Source organism: Crocodylus porosus, unplaced genomic scaffold (genome assembly GCF_001723895.1).
Source record: "Crocodylus porosus isolate Cpor-Errol unplaced genomic scaffold, CroPor_comp1, whole genome shotgun sequence".
Lineage (NCBI taxonomy): Eukaryota > Metazoa > Chordata > Crocodylia > Crocodylidae > Crocodylus > Crocodylus porosus.
Window position 1 is genome coordinate 6,899,671 of NW_017728925.1, and position 22,048 is coordinate 6,921,718.

Genomic DNA, 22,048 nt, shown 5'->3' on the forward strand with positions numbered 1-22,048 from the left:
CATACACATGCAAACAGATGCACACATATACTTGCATATACTGTTGAGCTATAAAGAGAGATGATATTTGTATTGCAGTCATACATATAGATATATATATACATACATGTATGCATCTGAGAAGCTTTCCGGCACCAAGCAACCTTCCTCAGGTCTGAGCACTTAATGACCAAGAGAAATTCCAACTATAAAGTTTGTCCAATAAAAGACATCTCAAAAACCTTGCCTCATACATTTTATGGACTTTCACTCCAACCCTACTCCATGTTTGTGTATATGCATGTGTTGTGCATATACATGTCTATACCTCACACATGGACAAGCATACACTCTGTTCCTTTTTTACTCTTTTCCATGGCAATGACCCATATGTATAGATGTTTCAACATGTTAGCTTCCTCTTGTAACTGAAAACTATGGGGATCAATACAAACACTTGGGATATCTTCTCTGAGGAACATCACCTAAGCTAAACATGAAGTACTGGTTCCCCAGGAAGTCTTACACACCTGCAATTCATGAGTGGATGAAACTGCCTTTCTTCTCACAAGCTGAAGAGAACCCCTACCAGGCAAGAATAACTAAACTTTTTAATCTGCAGAGTGGCCCATTGTACACTGGGAGTGAATCAAGATCAAGAAATGGGTGGGAAAGCTGTGATTCTGTATGAATGCTTGGTGGGTTACTGGTATGTCCTTGATTCTTCCCATAAAGTGCAATTCACATTTTTATCCTAAATCATGACTTGCACATCTGTCCACCTTATGAATCAAATATGCCATGGATAGTCTGGTGTGTTTCTTTAGTGTGTCTTTTATCCCAAATGGAAAACTGTACATTTACCTACCCAAATATGTGTGCATGCATGATCATTTGTCCTTTCTTCTCCAATGCAATGTTTTGCATTCTGTGCAAATCAAAGATATATAGAACTCAAAGGGACCAGGATCTACTAAATACTGAGTGACCATCAAAGACCTGGTTAGCAACAATCAAATAGGAATGATATGGTACAAGAAGGAAATGGAAGGCAGGATAGATATGCACCTTTATAGACAAACTAAATACAATACATATGTAGAGAGAGATCATAAGCTTTCATGAATCCAAGTTCACTTCATCAGATGCTGTGAAAGGACAATGTAGAGAAGAGTATAAAGCAGAGTGAGTGACTGGAATGTATTAGAAAAGCAATAAATGGGAAGAAAGGAAAAGCAATACTGCGAAAGAGAAGCTCATCACCAAGGATATCTGAAATAAAGGGTTTCAAGGGGCAACCTCAATTATTAGCTTGGGTAATCTAGAAATAGGATCTTGAAATTAATCGAACATTAAAAGCCTCCGATAAGAAAATGATTATACCCTGACCTGATGCCATCTACTGGATAGCAATGGAAGTAGCAAAATAAGCATGACAATTGAAAGCTGAGAGCAATTTGGAACATGTCCAATGAAAATGAGAAGGCAACCACCAACCCTGGTCAATATTAATTGCTTACACGACTGCATGAATAAATTATGTTCAATACATGCCTAGAACCTTAGCTGAATCTATATTTGATTGATGAACCTTTGATTATATACTTACGTGGTTCTTAGAAGATTAATAAGTTGTTGATTGGGTAAGAATTAGTGCACTGATTTAAAAAAAAACAGTCCAAGGTAAAGGTTGCCCTGATAAGCACCTGGAGTTAACATTAGTAAGAGAACTCCCCTTGGATTCAATTTAAAAAAATGTACCTCCTTAACTCCATGCCAATTCTGCTGACAGTACTTAACAAATTGTCAAGCTTAGTATGCTACATTTCAGCCTGAAAATCTGATTGGCACCCGGGCAAATCCATAAAAATAAACCTAAATTTCACTTATTTTTGTAAAAAGATGTCTTAATCTCCCTCCATCTTAAGAACCACATGGAGAAGGCAGAGAGAGGAAGCAGCACTATTCCCATTCCACCTATGGGGACTGAAGGCTGGGTCATAAGGAACCTGAATTCCTCATGATACGCCCATCCCTTCCCTTCCATGGCTTCACCCCGAGAGGTGTGGGTGACTGGTACAGGATGTATAGGTTTGAGTCTGGCAGGAAGGGATTATTCCTGGGATGCTGTTCAACCTTACCTCCTCTACTGCCTCAGGAAGAGGGGAAGCTAAGTGGAACAGAAACCAGAGAAGTGATTATTAGAGGCATCTCCCTTCTCTCAGCTCTGGATCCTCCCACAGCCTGGTCATCATCACCCCCGGCCCTTCCTTCTCTCAGAGATGATGCTCTGTGGACGCTATCAGCAGATCCCGTTTTGGTGCACCATTCCCAGAGGCTAGCTTAGTAAAATGACTGTCAAGTGTTCTTGGGATGAGCCCTTCTTCAGCAGGGAATCAGAAGCTCTGCTACTCTATGGGGGCTGCTGCTGCCTTAATTACAGCGTCAGCATGAAGACAGCCAGGCCCCCCGATGTGGACACAACTGTGCTAGCAGGAGAAGTTTTTCAGCTGCCTGAATAACATCCTGTCCTCCAAAGAGTGGCAGCTCAGCTGGGCAATGGTGGCTTCTGCCAGCAGAGCTGTGGCCACAGCAGGGTTTTTGCCAGCAGAACTACTCCAGCCCTGGTGTGCGAGCTCCACCAAAAGCATCTGCAGTGCACACAAAGCCTTGCACTTCTTCTTCTTGAAGAATCCTCCCCGGAGACATGCACAAACCCCGATGACACGTTATTCCTGATCACAGCGTCAACCATGAGCGAATGTTCACTTTAGCGGCCACTGACTGACATTGTCCCTCAGCGTGTCTGACTATGGAGCTTAGCTTTCCAGATCATTCATCATCTGATATCAATTTGCCTGCTCATTGAGCCAGCTTTGATTTTCCTCCAAAATCCCAAATCAATCTCCCATTGATATTTAAACAGAGAAGAAAGACGACAATTTCCAAAAGGTTGAGGGAGCAGCAGTTTGAGTAACAGCTCTCCCAGAGGAAGGGCTATAATAACTCTCCTGCAGTCATCCCAGGCCATGATCAGTCCTTCATTCCCCATGCAACCAGCACAGTGGTGTTCATGCCAGGCTACAGCTGAGGCCTGTGAATGGAGCAATATGGGGCTGTCCACAACGTCAGCCCTTCTCCTAGTATAGCCACCATCACTCATTAGGGAGCTCTCTGGGCACACTGGGACTGGAGTTGCTTCATAGCCCAGCAGGGATTCCTCCCCTTTCGAACACTGCAGGACAGCCTGGGATTTTCTATTTATGCTGCTGAGAGAGAAGAGAAAGAAAAGATGAGAAGCAAGGGATGAAAAAGAGAGAGAATAAAGGAGAGGATGAGAGGGAGAGATGAAAGCTTTGTGAGCTCACACCGTCTGTTACAGCTATCCCTGCTCCTTCTCAGACTGGCAAGGAAGGGGACTGGAGGGGGCTCTTCTGCCTGTCCAAGAGTGGCCTGGATCCTGGCAATTCATGGAGCCAACTCATCTCCTTTCTCTGCTGCAAGGATGTAGACTAGAAATCAGTAGTGGTCACATGCCTGCATAAGTGTGTGCATGTGTACACACATGAGTGTTTTTATGTGCATGTGTGAAGGTGTGCAGGGCTGTCTGTGCCTTGAGAAAGCCTGAACAAGCAAGTGCCCAGTGCCTCTTGGCAGCCAGGGATTTCCACCCATGTGGAGGCTGCTCTATTTCTCCCCCACAGCCATTAGGGAACAGAAGGCACACCAAGGTGATTTCTTATTCCTTCTCCCTCCACTCCCTCCCCCAATTCCCTGTTCCTTTCCTGTTTTGTTCTCTTTAAATACAGCCTAATTTAGTCATTATCGAGTAGGGAGGGAGGCCTCGTTTTCCCAGAGTGACACAGATTTCAATTTCCGCCGCTCCATGTGCCGGCGTGGGGAGCGCCAGGCCTGTAATTTATTGACAATTTCTATCTTAATACATCTTGACTTTTAAGAAGAGGCGTCTCAGTGTCTCTTCCTGGCAGCCTGCAGCAACCACGACTCCGATGGGCTCTGACAGTATCTGGGAGGCATATTCATTGTCAGGGCAAAATGGCAAATGGAACAAAACAACAACAGGAAAAACCCACAGAAAAAAAGAGTGAGAGAAGTTGAAAGGAAGAAAAGGGGAAAGGAGGAGTGGGAGGAAACCATCGTGTAAGGATACATTTTGCAAAGTACGGCCTGCAACACATCAGCGCCATCCGGCTGCAGTACTAAATGTCCTTACCAAGCACTTGGAAATGGGGGATAATGAAAAAGCCACCCCAGAGACAGCATCACTCCAGTCTGACCTTTCCAGGATACTGTACATAAACATCTTCAATAAGTAAAGAGACACTTAACTTCTGCCTCTACAGAGACAAGGAGGGGGAACAGGAAATACTTCCACGCTGAATAGAGTGGCTTTAGGATTGGGGGAGTATGAGGATGTTAAGGGGGCTGGAAGAAGAGAGAGCGTGCATGTGTGTGCGCATGTGGGTGTGTGTGTATTGGGTTTGTGCACATACATGTGTATGCATGCCAGAAAGTGAGCAAGTGTCTGGTTGTGTAGGAAGTATGTGAGCACAAGAGAAACAGCACAAGTTTGTGTGAGCATGTTTATGACTGGATGCAAGAAGGTATGTACAGGAAAAGAAAACACAACCCCTAACAAGTGTGATTGTAGTGAACATGCAGGAAGGTCACAAGTACAGTTGTGGCAGCCTGTAGGTATGTGTGCAAGGGATACATAACAATGAGAAAGGGAAAAAGCACAAGCGTGCATACCTGCATGTATGTACAGGGCAGAGATATCATGGTTGGCAGTCTCATTGTCTGTATAATGGGCTGGGATGGGTCCCCTGTGACAGACACTCCATACTACTGTGTAAAGCGTGTAGTTATGCCACCAGACTAGAGCCCCGTGTTAATTTGTTTGTTGTTTTCAGGATTGTTTTACAGAAAGAGGAAAACTAATTGTGAAAGTCAAGAACTGACTCGGCTTCACAAAGCTTTGCGCAAAGAACATTTTTCCTGACATATGCACACCTCCAGAGTTTATGTAAAAACCAAACCTACAGCAACCGACACCCTCTTGTAGAAAGCTGTTTTGTAGGAAGCTGTTTGTGCTCCCATCAGATGCAGATCAGCTGAAAGGCCACAGGTGTGCTGTGCTGAGCACACCATGAAAGGAGCAGCAATGCTTCTTTACACAATGAGAACTGGAGCTGGCAATAGAGCTACTGCATGAGACGCAGGGCTGCACACCGCGGCCTGAGCAAAGTTGAGTCGTGAGGTTAGAAAGGTTTCCTAGGAAGTGGGTGCAAAGGAAAGGGAGTGAAGAGCATGCTTGGAAAGCTCTCTGCATGTGTATGGTGAGCAGGGAAGCAGCAGAAAGCAAGAGTGGCAACCATGGTCCAGGGCAGAAGTTAAGAAACAGGACTTATTTTTGGCACAGTACTTGCTCAAGAGGCAGACTGGGTATCTGAGCAAGGCCACAGCCTGTTGCTATTAGTTTCTACGTTCAGGGAAACAGGTCTTTGTGAACATCCAGGGTCAATAACCAAATCCCATCAAAAAAATACCTGACTCCAATCACCCATTTCCCTTCCTAATGACAACAGCTAGGTAAGACAACATAAAGTGGCTTACTGTTCAGGCTGAAAGGGTCACAAGGGCTTTAACTCGTTCATCTGTCCAAATTTTCAGACAGCAATCTCATGTGTTATCCAGTGTAACCAGCAGGAATGGGGGGCATTTGCCTCCTCACCATGACCCCCTCCTTGCAAGTGAAATGATTCTACCAGACGTGTATGGAGATCCTACAGGACACCCAAGCATGTGGGCCAGAAAAGTTCACTCTTGCCTAGTATAGCAAGCAGTAGAGAAGAGGAGGGCTAAAGGGACAGACCAGCGATCCTCTACTTGACAGCGTGGATTGCCTTGAGATCCTTTCAAGGGTGCCGTGGGGTCCCTCACACTCAGCACTGTTAGGTGTGCAGACATGATCCACAAGATAAATTCAGAGATTTCAAACAGGAATCCATAGTATTAAAAACGCTCTGAGCTGTTGTGGTCTCTAAGTTCTTTGCAAGAGAACAATTGCTCAATTATTTTTTATAGTAAAAAATACAAGCAAAAATGCACCGCTACCATTTTCCAAAGGGGTGCTTTGAGTCTAAAAATGATAAAAATCATGGGGATAGACAGATCCCCAGTAATACCTCCCAAAAGGCAAGAACGATTCCTTAAATTGTATCGACAAAAAGCAAAAAATGCCTCCTTCTGCACATCCCCCTACAACACACACTTTCTCCAGAGCAGTAGCTCTGTGTACATACCACACAGCCCGTGGAGTCCACCTTGCGGTCTGAAACACACTTGAAATTGCGGGTACAGCCGCCATTGTTGCGTGCGCAGTCTCGGACTGGCCCGAAGGAGGAGAGCAGGTCATTGATGGTTTCGAAGTAGGTGGACAACATTGCTTCTTCCCTTGGAGAGAGAAAGACACTGTTAGAACTGGGAAATGAGCCAGACTGTAGGCAGCTTGCCTGCAGGGTTGTCCAAGGGAAAAAAAAGAGTCGACTTGCTCAGAATATTTGCACAAAATTTCAGCAACTTGTGCTGTTTCTACAAAGCTGTAATGCTTCATAGCGTTCTCTTGGTTTCCAGGAAGGCTTTGTCAGAAAAGTCTTTCTGGTCCCAGGCTGTAAGAGATGCCCCCTTGTCCTACAACTTGGCACTAGCTGAGGCATGGAGGATCCCATCTGAAGCCCCTGTTTTACTTGATTCCAGGGCATTTGGGATGATGAATTTTGTCTTTAACCAGGCAGAGCAGGACTTGTACCTAGAGTTGTGGACACACGAACAAGGCACTGGAAGGGTAAGTGGAGTATGCATGAGCTACTCTGTGGTAACTGCTTGCAAGTACACTCATACCCTGCAGTAAAAAAGGGAGCAAGTTCCTAGAAGGTAAGCTGTCTCTTTTACCGGGGGGTTAAAGCATGCACACAAGTAGTTGCTACAGAGAAGCAAACACACTGCAAGTTCACACCTTCACTTACCTTGCAGTAACTTGTTGGTCGCCTATAACCTGTGTTTTCCACATGCTGGACCAACACATGCGCACACGCATCTATGCATGCACACACATATGCACAGACCCATACACACACAAACATTTCAGCATAAGAGAGTGAGAGACATCCTTAGATTCATACATCAGCTGCCCTCTAATCCTTCAAATACTGCTGTTTTCCAGGCAGCCAATAAAAGCACATTTAGAGGAATAAAGCAAGAGAGATGATGAGTGGATTACTCGGTAGGCATGGGCAGCAGGCAGTGGCAGTCAGGTTTCTCAGTACTAGCTGCAATCCCACTGCCCTCTGTGCAAGTTATTCCACTGCTTTGTGGTGAACTTTACTCCTGCAAAACGGCTCCCAGGACAGAGGCCCAGGATGCAGTCTAGACCCCAGGTCTGTCTTTAGGACTGAGGGGCTTTTGAAAGTTCCTAGATGCTTAAACCAAGGAAGATCACACTCCCACTGGCTTTCAGTGACCAAAGCACTTCGAAGAAACCCACCCTAGCCACTTAGAACCACATAAGGCCATACGGATTGCCATTCCCTGGGTCAGACCATAGGTCGGTCTTGCCCAGCATCCTTTGTCACACAGCGCCAGAAAGTGGATGCTGAAAGGGAGAGCGAACTGGGTACGACCAGGGCTTTTTTTCACTGCTCCTTTTACTAGCAGCCTCCAGTATTTAAGGTATAGGAAGTTCTAATTCAGAGGCTGTATCACTAACTTCTGTGCTAAATAGCTCGTGATGCTCTTTTTCTGCAACAATTTGTTGAATCCGGCTAAACTGTCAGCTCCCACAACATCTAGGGGCAATGAGATCTATGCTGTAATTACATGCTGTGTGAAAAGGAACTTCCTTTGTTAGTTTTAAACTTACTTCCTACTAGGATCATTTTGTGAACCCTAGTACTTGAGTGGTGAGAGAGAGTAAATAATAAATCCATCTCTTTGTCAGTTAGTATTTTGTAAACCCTTATCATGTCCCCCTCAAGCATCTTTTCTAAACGGAATAGGCCTAGCCTCTTTAGTCTCTCCTCCCATGGAAGCCCTTGCATACCACTAATAATCATTGCTGCCCTTCTCTGGGCCATTTCTAGTTCTTCTGTATCTTTTTTTTTTAATTTTATTTATTTATTTTTTTAAGTGTGGGGACCAGAACAGGGCACAGTATTCAAGGTGTGGACACACCATGGATTTATAAAGAGGCATGATGATACTTTCAGTTTTGTTAACAACTCCCTTCTTAATACCAACATTTTTTTTTTTTTGCCTTTTTTATAGCTGCTGAACTGACCTGATGTTTTTTACAAACTGTCCACAATCACTCAGATCACCTTTCTGTGTGGTAACAGCCAATGTAGAGCCCATCATAGTGTAGGTATAGTTTGGGTTATTTTTGCCCATGCACATCACTTTACACTTTTCAGCTAGGGACAGACATTCAAAAAGCCTGAGCCTGAACTGATTCAATTGTTGCAGGTTAGTCTAACCTGGCTAGGCTAAACCACTTTGTAGTTGTACAGACATCCCAGACATGCAGGCACATGCCTGAAGTGGCTCACCCTAAAAACTTGGAGGGTGCTAGAGCAGCCCTCCCTTCCCTTTCACAGTGCTGAGCTGAGGGGGGCGTGGCTAGGCCCTAGCAAGATGCTCTGATTAGGGGCGAGTTTCCCTCTCCCCTACCAGCCCAGTAGGAATAGATAACAGTGTTTATCACCCCTAAGTCAGTGTTGATCAGCCCATTAGTAAAACAACAAGGGACATTACCAGCTACCTGTTGGTTCTCCCTTTGTCCTGTCTGCCAGAGCATGGATTGTAGCCAGCATGTGGTCTGCTAGCTAATACACAGACACCTCTCCACAAGGTGGAGGGGAGGGGAAGGAGGAATTGCTGCTTAGCAGGGAGTTGGGGGGTGGGGGGGAGAGCAGCCTGCAGTCTCTGCTGGAGCTGTAGCCAAGGAGCAGAGGGGAGGAGCTAGCTGTGGGGGGTGGAGACCTGCTGTGGAGCAGGGAGCCCCACCCAGCCCAGAAAGCATGCCAGGATGCTGGGGGAATCTGTTTTAACTTGAACCAGCGAGGGGGTTTGGGACAGACATTGCATAAGCCAGTTTGACCCAAATCAGTGAAGTCTGATATTACATTCAACTAGGTTCATCTCAAACTGGTTTCAGCCATTTTCAAACTGGTTTATATGCGCTGAACATCTGTTCTGTTACAGGTTTAAACCAGCTTCTGATCACTTAAGCCGGTTTATGTGTAATGTCCATCCCTAGCCTTCTACGCTGAATTTCACCTGCAATTTAGTTGCCCATTTGCTCAGTTGTGCCAGATCCTTCTGGGGTTCCTCACAGTCCACCTTGGTCTTTACCACTTTGACTAATTTTGTGTCATCCACCAATCTAGTCACCTTGCTACTCACCCCCTTTTCCATATCATTTATGAATATGTTAAACAGGTCCCAACATAGATCCCTCGGGGACCCCACTATTTACTTCTTTCCATCCTGAAAACTTACCATTTATACTTATTTTTTGCTTTCTATCTTTAAGCCAATTTCTAATCCATGAGTGGACATTCCCTGTAATCCCATGACTACCTAAACTGGTTAAGAGCCTCTGGGGGTGGACCTTGCCAAAGGCTTTTTGGAAATCCACATGTACCTTGTACACCTAGTGAAGTATTCGGAGCAGAGTTTTTTCTTTTCCACTGGATTCTACCAGATTCTTATAAAGGGAAATGCGGGATGGAAGATTTGTTAGGAGCTAAGTACCCATAGTATACTTTGTTTTCAAAGTGCTCTCTAAGCACAACTAATTGTCACAACAGATCTGGCCATCTTACACATATGTCTAAACTGCCTGTCCACTTTCATCATGGCTAACATTTCTCAGGTTTCATCCTCCAGCTAAGGAGCTGGGTTTGCGCTGATGCCCTTCCTTTTTGCTGCACCTGCTGTATGCCTCAAGCTGAAGTTCCCTATTGTATTTCTTGGCAGTGCTTCAAATATGTGTTGAGACACTTTGGAGTAGTCCTGAGCTCTCACTAGGCACGTCTACATGTGCATCAAGGCACTTTTCCTAATGTGCATTATATTTAGTACCTCCAGATATTTTTACACATGTAAGTAGCACAGCACCAGGCACTTTGAAAAGCACACAGTGCTGCGATGCTTGCAGTTGTACAAATGGCAAAATGCATGTCAGCACTGAGAAAATGGCGGTGTTTTAGTTCAAAAGCACACTGCCACCATTTTCTTCACAGTGATGTGCATTTTACCACTTATTCAAGTGGCTCAGCATGGTAAGCGTCAGCTCATGTGCAGAGCAGACTCAGTAAATTGAGGCAATTTATTGAGTCTGCTCTGAAACGGCAGATCTCCGGCATGTCGCAGGACGAAAAAGTATGTGTATAAATGCCCTTCAATGTGAGGTACTAAACAAATGTGCATTAGGCTGCCTTAATGTATAGTAATGAACGTGCACTGTTTTTAAGTGACACTTATTGCACAATAGCATATTTTCTGCACATTAGCATAATCACAAAGTTTTTATGTGATGCTTTAATTTGCAGGAAAATAGGATACTGCTCATAAAGCATAGGTGTAGATGTGCCCACTAGGGTCTGCATCTCCTCCCAAAGGAGAGAGCATACTACAGCTAAGTAAAGTTTCTTTGGGGAAGAGCTTATTCAGTGAAATATGCAGTTTGTAAAGGATGGGGGCAAAGCTGTTCATCAAGCTAGGTTGAATAAAGTGCATAACTCTGGACAACCATAAACATCTTGTCATAAAAGACAAACTGATGAATTTTGACATTTGGAGGCATTCACCTTGATTTTCTGTTTCCAAACATCTCTGTTTTGGAAACTGCCGAAACTGAATTGAAAAAGGTTTTTAAAAGTTAAAAAAATAAAAAACAGCAACCCAAACTACATTTTTCTTTCACCAAAAAAAAGCAATGGTTTTCGTTCGCGGTCACTATGGGGCTGACTGATTTTCTTATGTACAAACAAACCACAAAGCTCTGGTGCTGTGTAGCTTTAGCACGTGTACAACAGGAGAGGAATCCAGCTTTAGTTCCACGGTGTTCGCCTATACAAGCTCAGCTGCAACAGGGACCCCCGGGCCAGCTCTGCAAGTGTAAAGCGGAGCAGCCCTGAGAACTGAAGAGGACCATGCACAGCGCGGATCATCCTTACAGCATGCTGCACTTCCACAGTGCGGCTGGAGGACAGGCTGAGGCTAGGGAGGGGAGGGGGAGCAAGTCTCTCTTTTAATTAAAACTGGAAATACAGAATGATAAAGGCTTTTGTGCCTCTTGAACAGCTGATTATTTCACCCGGCAGTGACAGGAGGAGGGTAGTAGAGGGAAGAAACCTTGCTCTCTGAAATCACGCCTGCTTGTAATGGATCATTGCTGACAAAACATGGACAGGGGCTGATGAGCCTGAACGAGCCATTAAGTGTATTAAAATATTAACCTCCTCAGAAGATGGGGACGATGGAAGAAAGAGACAGACAGAGACATTCAAATGTCACTGCTGAGAAGAGTGGGGTGACGGCACTGTCTCCAAGCAGAGAAGGGCTGTTAGACTTTGGACGGATTGACTCTGCATAAGCATCTGTTACATTATAAGAACATTACTTAAACACAGAGACTGACAAGAGGAGAAGTCAATGATGAGATACTGACCTCAGTGCAAACCGGGAGCAAACTTTGCTTTGTGCCTCCCAAAAGAGGCTGTTCAAGGTGTCAGGAGCCAGGATCTGTGCTCACCAGGCATGTCCAAGGCTTCTTTTACCTTGACATTCACAGCTCTTGTTTTTAATTTGGGGGGTGACTGTGAGCACTCACAATATTTAATTAAATTCTTTGCACAGCCAGGGCTCAATGCTGGGTACATGACATGGATCACTCCTGACATGTGTAGCTCTGTCCCTGCACCTCAGTCCTGAGCTCCTTGCAAAGCCCTGCCCGTGCCTCCCCATCCTGACCTGCAGCACCTCCTACTCTTCCACATCACAGCTCCTTACCACCTTTGCTGATGCACTTCAATTCTGCCCTGTCCCCAGCTATTCCAGTCCTCAGTCTCTTTAATGACGAGCAGTCTGCAAACGCTCCTTATTACTCCAGCACGTTCTGTGTGGCTGTGCTGAAGGTTTTCATGGTCAAAGCGATTCGCCCTTTATCACCACCTCATCTTGACCTATTGGCCCTTACTTCCCATTTCCCCCCTGCTAAAACATACCCACAGCTCTGCCCCTCAGTTTTGATCTGCCAAATGGTTAATGGGCTATACTTCACCAAGTATCACACAAGGGAAAGAGAACAAACAAACACCCCTGAAGAAATCAGCCGAGGCTTTCAAATCCATTCTTTCCATGAGCAACAACAGCATGGTTGGTTGGGTAAGGCTGCAGGCACAAAAATTGGCATGCTGAGTCTCATTCCTGGCTCGGACCACAGCATGCTGAGGGACCTCAGGCAAGGCGGTCAAGCTCTCCGTAGCCCAGTCAGCCAAAAGGGGCAGGTAATGATGCCCGCCTACCTTTGAGAGCCGCAGCTGAGAACACACTATCTAAATGCTAAGTGGGCAGGCCACTGGGAGGCGAGGGGCGAGTGCACTGACACACCGTACCGCTCAGCCTCTTAATAAAAATCCTGCAGACCCCAGCGATGACGTGATGCGTATGGAAACAGAGTGATCTCTAAATGTCAGTGGTGATACACCACTGGGTATTAAATGAACAAAAAAAAATCCAGCTGGTGGGCTGCCCAGGCAAGCCAGTCAGATGTCTCCTGTTTGACTGAGATTTAGACCAAACAGCCTCCAGTCCCCTCAGCCTGCAGCTGATTTCTGGAGGGCGCATACCTCGCCCGGGTCCCATCTCACTGTCAGTTTGAGCTAGCTGCTTGGATTTATGCAGGGAATAAATACAGCTAACAGATGCTGACAAGTTCTACCATTCATATGTGCCCTTTCCGATTGCTGCATTATATGTCATCGCCATGCCTGGCTGTCCTACGTCACACGCTGAACCCAATGGCTCCCTGCTTGTGGTTGCTCCTGTCCCACACCTGCTGGGGGAACAAAACATCAACCCTGCCTTGCCAGGGTGTTCAGCGCTCTCGGTTTTATCGCTGTTGACCTCTCGTCAGCACCCGGAGGGTCATGGGGACACTGGAGTCACTTCAGATTGCAACACAGGGTTATCAAGTCCCATCTCTGGTCTCCAACACAAATAGTTCATTGGATACCTGAGGAAAGAGAGTTTAGCCAACTGTGTATGGCTGGGCATTAGGGGGAACTCACCTTGATCATCTGAGGTTCGGAAGCATAAGACTGGACTGCCTTTGAGGTTTTGGTTGGATTCCCTACATCAGCCAGCTTCCTTTAAGAAAAGTTTTAATTTGTTGTTCTACCTTTCTCTGCAGCTAAAATAACTAAGTGACCCACTGGATCCATTATGGCAAGACAGGATATACAGGAAGGGCTTCTCAGCATCAACTCAGCCTTCAGAATGCCAGAAACTTCAGGCTAATCCCTTCTGGCTCTTCCATGGCCTAGGCTACATAAACCTGGGTTGGGTAATCACTTGATGGCCAACCCAGCTGCTACTCAAGCCCTAACCATGCTTTGAAACACCATGCCCGTGCTGTATGCAAGCTCCCAGAATATTAAGCTTATGGGAGTAAAAATAGGAACATATTCTGTGGGTCAGAAATGCGTGATTTTGGATCCTAGCAATGTCAAATGCACATGTACACACACAGAGGGAGACACAAAATACATCCTGCTCACAGATGAGCTCTGCTGATTACATACCACTGCAAAATCCATTCGTCTGACAATTTCCACTGTAATAAATTATTTGCATGCTACATAAAGATACTCATTTCCGTTCAGGCTTCCCCACGGTCCTTTAGTGAGACGGCAATGTCCATTATTTTCCTGGCCATGCATCATCTTCTACTGCCTGCAGTTGTTTTGACTAGTCATTTGTAAATATTCTTCTCTTCAACCTCCCCACTTCTCTCCAACCTCCGCCTTTGCTCCAGTCCCTTCATCAATAAAACAGATTCTGTGACAAATGTTGCTGGGGGTTATTTATTCATGAAATATCCATGCCATGCACTTCTAAAAGGTTCCAAACCATTCATCCTGGAACAAGCACATTGCACCAGTCTTCTGAGCTTTGCAATGAAAGTTTCTCTCAGGCTCACTCAGGGCAAGGATTGCTGGGTGTAATGCAACTCTTCTGCCCTCTCTTATAGCTGGCAAATGGTAGAGACTTATCTACCCCCCCGCCCCCCAAGTTCTACCCAACTGGGCAAATCGCTGTTGACGAACCACAGAGCCCCCAGTGATATCCCGCTATCAGCAAGTGCTGCTCTCTGATTAATCCGTGTTGCACACTGAATATTAGAGAGGGGCACGGAGGGCAAGCATTATTGCCTGTGAGCTTCCATAGACAACAAGAAACAACAGCAGATGGCTTTAGCTGATGCTGTGTGAACATCAGGTCCTCCACTCTGGGCCTCCGCCCTCATATTTCCAGGAAGAAGATGCCTCTAAAAATGTTAAACAACAAAAGGTAGATCTAAACACACAGCTCTGACCTCTCGGTAGCATCAAGGTTGACATACCTAGACTGCCTCGATTTACAGGGCAAAACTCTGCCCTTCGCCTTTGGAATTGCCTGCACTACAACATTTGATCATGTTGAAAATGCAACTGTGAAAAGCTGAGTTAGGTAAAATGATGCTGACCACAACATTATGGTCAATGCACAGGAAGACAGATCACGAGCAAAACTGTTACATGGTCCTGATGAAACCTGCAAAGCCCTATTGGCATAACTGGACTACAACTGGTGTAACCAATTCTAAACGTGTCTGCAATGTAGCCTATGAAAATGTGTGCGTGCACGTGCCCACTTGCATACAAATGTAAGGCACAAAAAAACTGTATTAAAGGAATATCAAGGTTACAAAACCATACATTTGAAAGTTAAGCAATCTCATAATTACAAGTTGCCTGTGAAACTTGACGTTAGCTTCCTTGATGATATGTATTATGATACAACCTCAAGTTAGATGATTACAGGATTTTTTTTTTCCACAGGCCTGCTCCCTCATTCAATGTGCTGCATGGACAATGCTCACTCAGTTAAAGAATACTCATTCTCCACTTTATTTAATCTTCATCGCTTGGCCCTATGTCTTGTTTACTGCACATTATTTAAACTCTGCTCTGAATACAGACACTCATTCCCTCATGGTCCTCCACCTCTGTGCCTCCCCCTCACCCCCATTGCGCTCGGTCCAGTAGTATGTGCCTCATGAACATTTTCTGAGCTGGAGGAATCATATCCATTTAGATATGCAGAAGCAAGACACAGAGCAATTAAGATAAAACATACTCAGTATTTTTAAGCAAACAATATGAAATTCCTAAGACTTGGATTTTCAAATACTTAGTATTGTATGACACTTTATCTGTTTAAAATACAGCTCACATTAACTTCAGTCAAGGCTGTGACTACTCCAATCCTCTGCAAGTTATAATCTCGAAGTCAAACACTCAAATAAGGATGCTCAATAAGCGGTTGCCCGCAAAAAAGCATGGTTTAAGTAACTCATAAAATATTATGGCTAGGGACAGAAATTACACATAAGTGATGGGAAACTGGTTAAAGTTTCACCTTGCTGGGGTTGTTTGATTCCAGTACTCTTTCCTGCCATGGCAGGGGGTTGGACCTGATGATCTGCTCCGGTCCCTTCCGACTACTAATTATGAAACTATGAAGTCTGTAACACAACAGAAGTTCAAGGCACATAAACTGCTTTCAAAATGGCTGAAACCGGTTTATGATAAACTTGGATGGACAGTATCAGACTGAACTGATTTAATTTACATTGGTTTGTTGAACTTCTGTCCCAGATCCCCTCCAAATTCAAGTTAACTCATAGTCCCCCAGCATCCCAGAATTCTTTTCACCTTCCCTACAAACCCACCCTTGCAAGGTGGGCAGGCTACCCTTGGCTCAAGCAGTCTGCTCCAGCCAAGCAGGAAGGAGTGTTTTAGTGGCCCCCAGCTTCTGGACTGGGCTACTGCAGGCATACAGCTGTATTTCTTGAATCCAAAGTGAATGTCTGTTCACTTGCTTATTACTTCAATCCATGCAGCTTAGATTAACCTGCAAAGATTGAATAAATTCAGCCTCAGGCTTTTTGACTGTCTGTACTTAGTCTACATCACAACTCTATGGCTGAGGTGGGGATAAACTCCTCTTATCCAGGGCATCATTTCACTGTCTCACTCATGAGAGCACCCCTTCTGTCCCTTTCATTCCTCTGCTTGGTTCATTTTGGCTTTTACAATTGCTGCAACAAAAGAGGCAGGCATCTAAGAAACCAAAGCCCCCTTCATTGCATGGCCTTGATTCATCCCCAGAGTAAGTGCATTCTGTGGACTGAATGAGACACAGGGCCTGTAGAAAAAAATTGTATGTCATTATGTAAGTAAAGACTGTATCATAGTGCATATGCCAAAATTAATTGACCAAATTAAGACTGCACAGGCAAAGTAAACTCCAGCTTTTTCTAAGTCAGAGTGTTTGAGTCTGCAACCTAGTTAAATTTCTTAAAACGTATCATTTTTTTTTCTGGATGGTGTATGTACAACCTGAGACTCGTTGGGTCTGCACAGGCAATCCCCAACCATTCTAATGGTGTTGCGAATATCCTGGGTGGTTTAAAAAATTTCAGTCGTGCAGGCCATATTCCAGCTGGGGTAAATCTGAGTAGTTGCACTGACTTGAAGAACAGATTTCCATGGATCTGGGTGTCCCAGATGAGGCTTCTTATCAACTTTCCAGTGTATCACCATGTCTTCTGGTATTAAGTATTATAATCTGTTTGCAAATCTTTTTTTTTAATGGTGGTTCAAAGGTGCAAAAAAGAAAAACAGAAAGAAACACTGCCTTTCCCCCTCAAAAAGTCTGCAATACCATGTTGGTGATTCAGTAAAGCTGGTGTTACATCAGCTGTATTTTGAAGCTTATCTTTGCAACCAGAAGGGCCAGAAACTTAATTAAGAACAAAGCCACAAAAAATGGTGGTGGGAGGGTGGGGATGAAAGACATCTTCTGGAAGAAACATTCGGTACAAAAACAGATCATTCTATGAGAATTTTGTCCTTGGAGAATCATGCCATCTACAGAGGAAAATGTTCTGCCTGGCTATCCAGGGATGAATCCAATACAGATCTGCATGCAGAACTCCCATCCAGCCTGTGACCTATTTCACAGTAAGGTAACACACAAAAGGGGATGAAGGTGCATCATGTGCAAGGCTTGTGGTCTTGGATGTGTCGTATGCAATGGGCTGGGATCAATCAGTGATGTCATGTGCGACTTAAGCAACTCTATATTCATTTTTCCTTTATTTTAGCAAAGAAACATGATCATCTCTTCCATTCTCAACAAATCAAGTGCAAACAAGATGTCCTATCTATATACTGATGCAAACCTGGTCTCCTAGGCAACCTTTGCTAGAGGAGATTTAAAAAGAGGCATATGAGCTCTAATATGGAGGATAAAACACATTCAATAAGATCCTTGTAAATTATATGTCTCAGTTCCCAGTTCACTGAAGCTCTCACGGCTCATAATTATTCTCAGATTCTGTGTGTTTGATTTCACGCGTGGTGGCACCTTTAAAAAAGTTCATGCTTTTTCAAGAAGTGGCACTTTGACAATAAAACGCAGGACACTTGGTTCAGAGCACAGTATGGTCATGATTGCAGCAGACTAAAAAACCAGTGTTAATCACATCAAGACATGAAGGTGTGGAAGACAGAGATGGGATTTCAGCACCTTTTTTCCTCTTCCAATTCACATCCTAGAATGCATACATCCCCCAAGATCACAAACACTTTCCTCTCCAGAGCCCTCACTTCAAGAACATTTTGTATTGCCAAAGGGGTATAAACAAGGATCTAGCCCACTGGTTTTCCAGAACAAGAGTAGCCATACTTGATGAACATAAGGGGCTTCTTAGAACAAAAGGGTTTTCTTAGAATTCAGTCTTGCTACATTTAAATAAGTGCCACTCTTTCGTCTCTAATAGTGCTGGAGGACTTTCTGTTTGCATGAACAGGGCCTTAGGTAGCATATGATTCAGGCCAGGTCGCAGCTCCCTCAGTGTTTGAAAATGTCCTAGCACAGGTTGGGTATCATCACAACCTAAATATTAAAGAAGTTAATAACCCCAGATGGTAGGGCAGGCTTGCCAGCTCTTGCAATTTTATTATGACTTGTGATATATGGTGTTTCTTAAAACCTCAGCTTCCGGAGTCACGTGATTGAGTGAAAATCTCTGCTGTCATCTTTTTAATAAAATATATCTCTAGTCCATATGATTGGAGAGGAAACCTGTTTAATTAGGTTCCTTAAATGTGAAATAAAGGAGGAAAAAAAGAAAGAAGTGCTGCAAATAAAAAGCTCAGAAAAAATATTTTAAAAATCTTAAGATTTTTAAGCCAATTTCATTATTTTGGATCTGGATGCTTGTACACTAGCTAGTATGATCAAGCCCAGGGTCACTGAGAAGTGAAAGGAACAAGTGGAAATAGTAAAATACTTGCTTATTCAAGCCACTTATAGGAAAGGATTCTGCGTGGCCACAAAATTAGTAGTAGCAGGGGAAACAAAGACGTGTCCGCTCAACAACTAATTGTTAGTAGTAATATCAAGTAACTGATAGTAATTGAACACTAATTAACTCATTTACAAAATAATGCGTTTATCGAGGAAAACATATCACACTGTAATGACAGAGGGGTTATTTATAATTTGAAGCAATGCATAATTAAAAAAAAATGCAAGTGAAAATTACTTAGTGATTTCTCTTCGCTTATTAATATTTTTATTAGTATTACACTTGCCAAGCAATTCCGCCTACCCTATCCCTTCAAAATATTAATGTTAAGACCAGTAAAGCTTTGTAAATAAGGTGATTTTTTTTTGGCTTGGATTCAGTAATTAGAAAGCATTGTGTATTTTTTCCCCTGTGGTCTAGGCACTCAGATGATATAGCGATGACTGATGAGGAAAGAACAGAAACCTGTATTACTCGTTGCACAGAAAGAAATGTTGAGTCCAGGGTAGGCCATTTGATGCTGGCAGAAGGCCCTTTGTGGGCTCCGGTGACCACTGCAATAGGCACCAAAGGGGAAAAACAAAGTCTTAGGAATTAAAATTAACCAGACATATTTGTGTCTGTTGGTGTTAAGTCCTGATTCCAGGCATCTGCAACGAACTGACCATCAGCTCAGACTCTGAACCAGGCGAAAAACAGGCAAATGGTTAGGCTTGACTAAGGATGTCAGAAAGAAAACTGCATCCCTCCATAAGCATCAGGAAAGATAGGGACACCTATCATGCAGTGCCCATTAAAAGGCAGTCCTCCACAAAGGTGAAGAGGATATGCACAGAATCACACAAAGAAATATACCCCCACAAATGCTATTAAGGTTGCAAAGTCAAATATTCGAAAGTTAAGAAAATGCTAAGACTAAGGGGGGTCTGTGCAAGCTTTATTTGTCCCGCTGGGTAACTGCATTACGGTATGGTCTTCGATTACATGATCGCATGAGGTTTTTCTCCCAGGGCACAGAATGCACAGTACTCAGTCAGGGTCATTCCAGCTCCTGAAATCAATGGGCGTTAGGCAGGTAGGTGCTCCGAAACCCGAATCTCCTGCCTATTGGCAACTTTAGGCATTGACATTCCTTGAAAATCCTTGCCTTTGAGTTTTCAGCTATTCAATATTTTGCTTTCTCCCAATTGGTCAATATGGCTCCAGGCCTCCTATTCTGCCCAGTGTTCAAACTCTGCCCTGCATCCATAATTTTTCATTTCATTGTTGACTCTTATGATACTATTCACTATGGCCTGCTTTGCAAACAGCATCTAATTTATATTCACACCATCCCCAGGAGATGAAAGGGGACTATTATCCCCACTCTTGAGATGGGGAGCTGAGGCACAGAAAGATCGAGGTCAAAAGTTCCCATTAATTTAAGGTGGCCAGTGTGAGACATTGGGACCTGATTTCTTCCAGAGTATTTAGCATGAAATGGTACTTTATCTCTTCAAAGCATAACTCCCATTGAGTTTAGCTGTAGTTTTTAGAGCTCTGAACTAATGCAAATTATCTCTGAAGCCAGTTCACCCAGTGCACTGAGTGAGGCAGAGGTGGAGAAAATAGCATTCCTTTATGTCATTAAAGCTGGTGTCACAATGCAGTCGCACAAAGATGCCCAGCTAGAAGCTGCACAGACAACCTAAATTCTGACACATCTTAATTTTGAATACTTGCCTTTGCAACCTTAGTGACACTCTTCATACACCGGTGCTGGTGGTGATGTTCATGTTATATCCAAGCTTTTAAGGGAATTGAAAAACAAAAAAAATTGGTCACGTGGGATCATACTGACGCCCACACTGTTCATTCGCAGGCACAAACAGCCATTATGTGAACTAATGGAGTGACTAGTAGTGATAATAAATGGTTGCCATCCATGTAGACTAGCACTTGTCTCATTGCTCTACTAAACCCCTTCCCCAGTCCTATCCTTGCTCCACTCCTAATTCCCTGGCTCAGTTCCATCCTCACTTTGCTACCTCCCGCCTCCTGGCTTCTCATCCTAGCTTGGGTCTTAGCTGCCCAACCCAGGTTTCCACCACAGTCAGGCTTCGTTTTAATGCCTTGTGCTTTCAGTCTCTCCCAGTCATTTTGCCCAGTCACTTCCAGTTCTCTCCTCCCAGCTTTTCATCTGATCACATCCTTCAGTCTCCACACATTTTTCCACTAGTGTCAGTCATTGCTCCAGTGGCTCAGTGAACCTCCCCGGCCTCTGCACTTATCTTGTTCTCTTGTTTGCTCCATCCCCAGTCTCCCCTCACCTAGCAGGACCAGTCTCTGCCCAGCCAGTTCCAACTTCTGTTGCTCCCTGAGCTCCTAATCCCAGTATTTTCCCAATTAGTACTGGCACTCCCAGTCAGTTTCCAACCTCCATCGAGTCCCAGTATCACCACACTTCAAGTCCCAATTTCCTTCTTTCCCTACCAATGCCGGCTTTTGCCTCTTATGTCAAATTATTTAGCTCAGTCCTCATCTTCCCACTAGCTGCTGGGGTCTGCCAAGGGATCACTGAAAGAGCAAAGGACAGACAGGCTCCACACTCTCAGTCCTGATCCCCAGCACTACTTGGCCCTGATAAATGGGAACAGCCACTACAGGGAAAAAAATCCAGCTTCAGCCCTTTAGTCTCAAGATGGAACGTGGTTACTCCGAGGACGGCAGATAGTCAACAAGGTAAGTACCAGAAACAGAGAGGCTCAAACAGGCTTCAGAAGGGCAAAATCTTTGGAGATTTTAGCTACTAAAGTCGAAGTCTACATTGAGCATCTGCAGACCGGTTGAAAGGCTTCGATCTTGGCCACATCCACGTGGATTTTCACAGTAACAACTTGGAGCCCGGCTAAAGACAACATCAAGTCTGTTTTCCACAGTGCAACGGCAACTAGGACTTTTCAAAGGAACTGGGGAAAAAAAATCTCACTTTTTCAAAATGTGGTCAAAACAACTTTTCTCATTGCTTTCTCCTGCTTATTTCCTCCCCCCCTCCTTTGCCTTGCTCTTGGAAATGAGCTGAACAGCTTTTGCTTAAAAAAATAAAATTCAGCCTGAGGCAGACACCTGGCAGAACGTATTTTATTCCAAATGGTTAAAGTTTGACAAAGTTATAAGCAACTGAAAACAAGGTCTTAAAATGGGAAGTGTCGGGCAACCTTAATAACAGGCAACGCCACCAGCTCTGCCTAGAATAGAATGGAATAGATCCAATCACACACCGTGTCAGCTCTATTCCCATTGTAGTTCAACAGCAAAAAATCACATCAGTGCCAACGATATACGACGAGAGCCTCAGACTTG

General features: G+C 44.2%; 1 protein-coding gene across 5 annotated transcripts in view; it reads right to left on the reverse strand.

The window, feature by feature from the left end:
• ASTN2 (astrotactin 2) overlaps positions 1 to 22,048 on the reverse strand; it is a 585,314-nt gene that overhangs the window by 257,268 nt on the left and 305,998 nt on the right. For all 5 annotated transcript variants that reach the window (XM_019540648.1, XM_019540647.1, XM_019540645.1 and 2 more), the window contains one exon: positions 6,306 to 6,456. In XM_019540648.1, the coding sequence (XP_019396193.1) occupies positions 6,306 to 6,456 (151 nt within the window). The remainder of the gene's footprint in view (positions 1 to 6,305; positions 6,457 to 22,048) is intronic.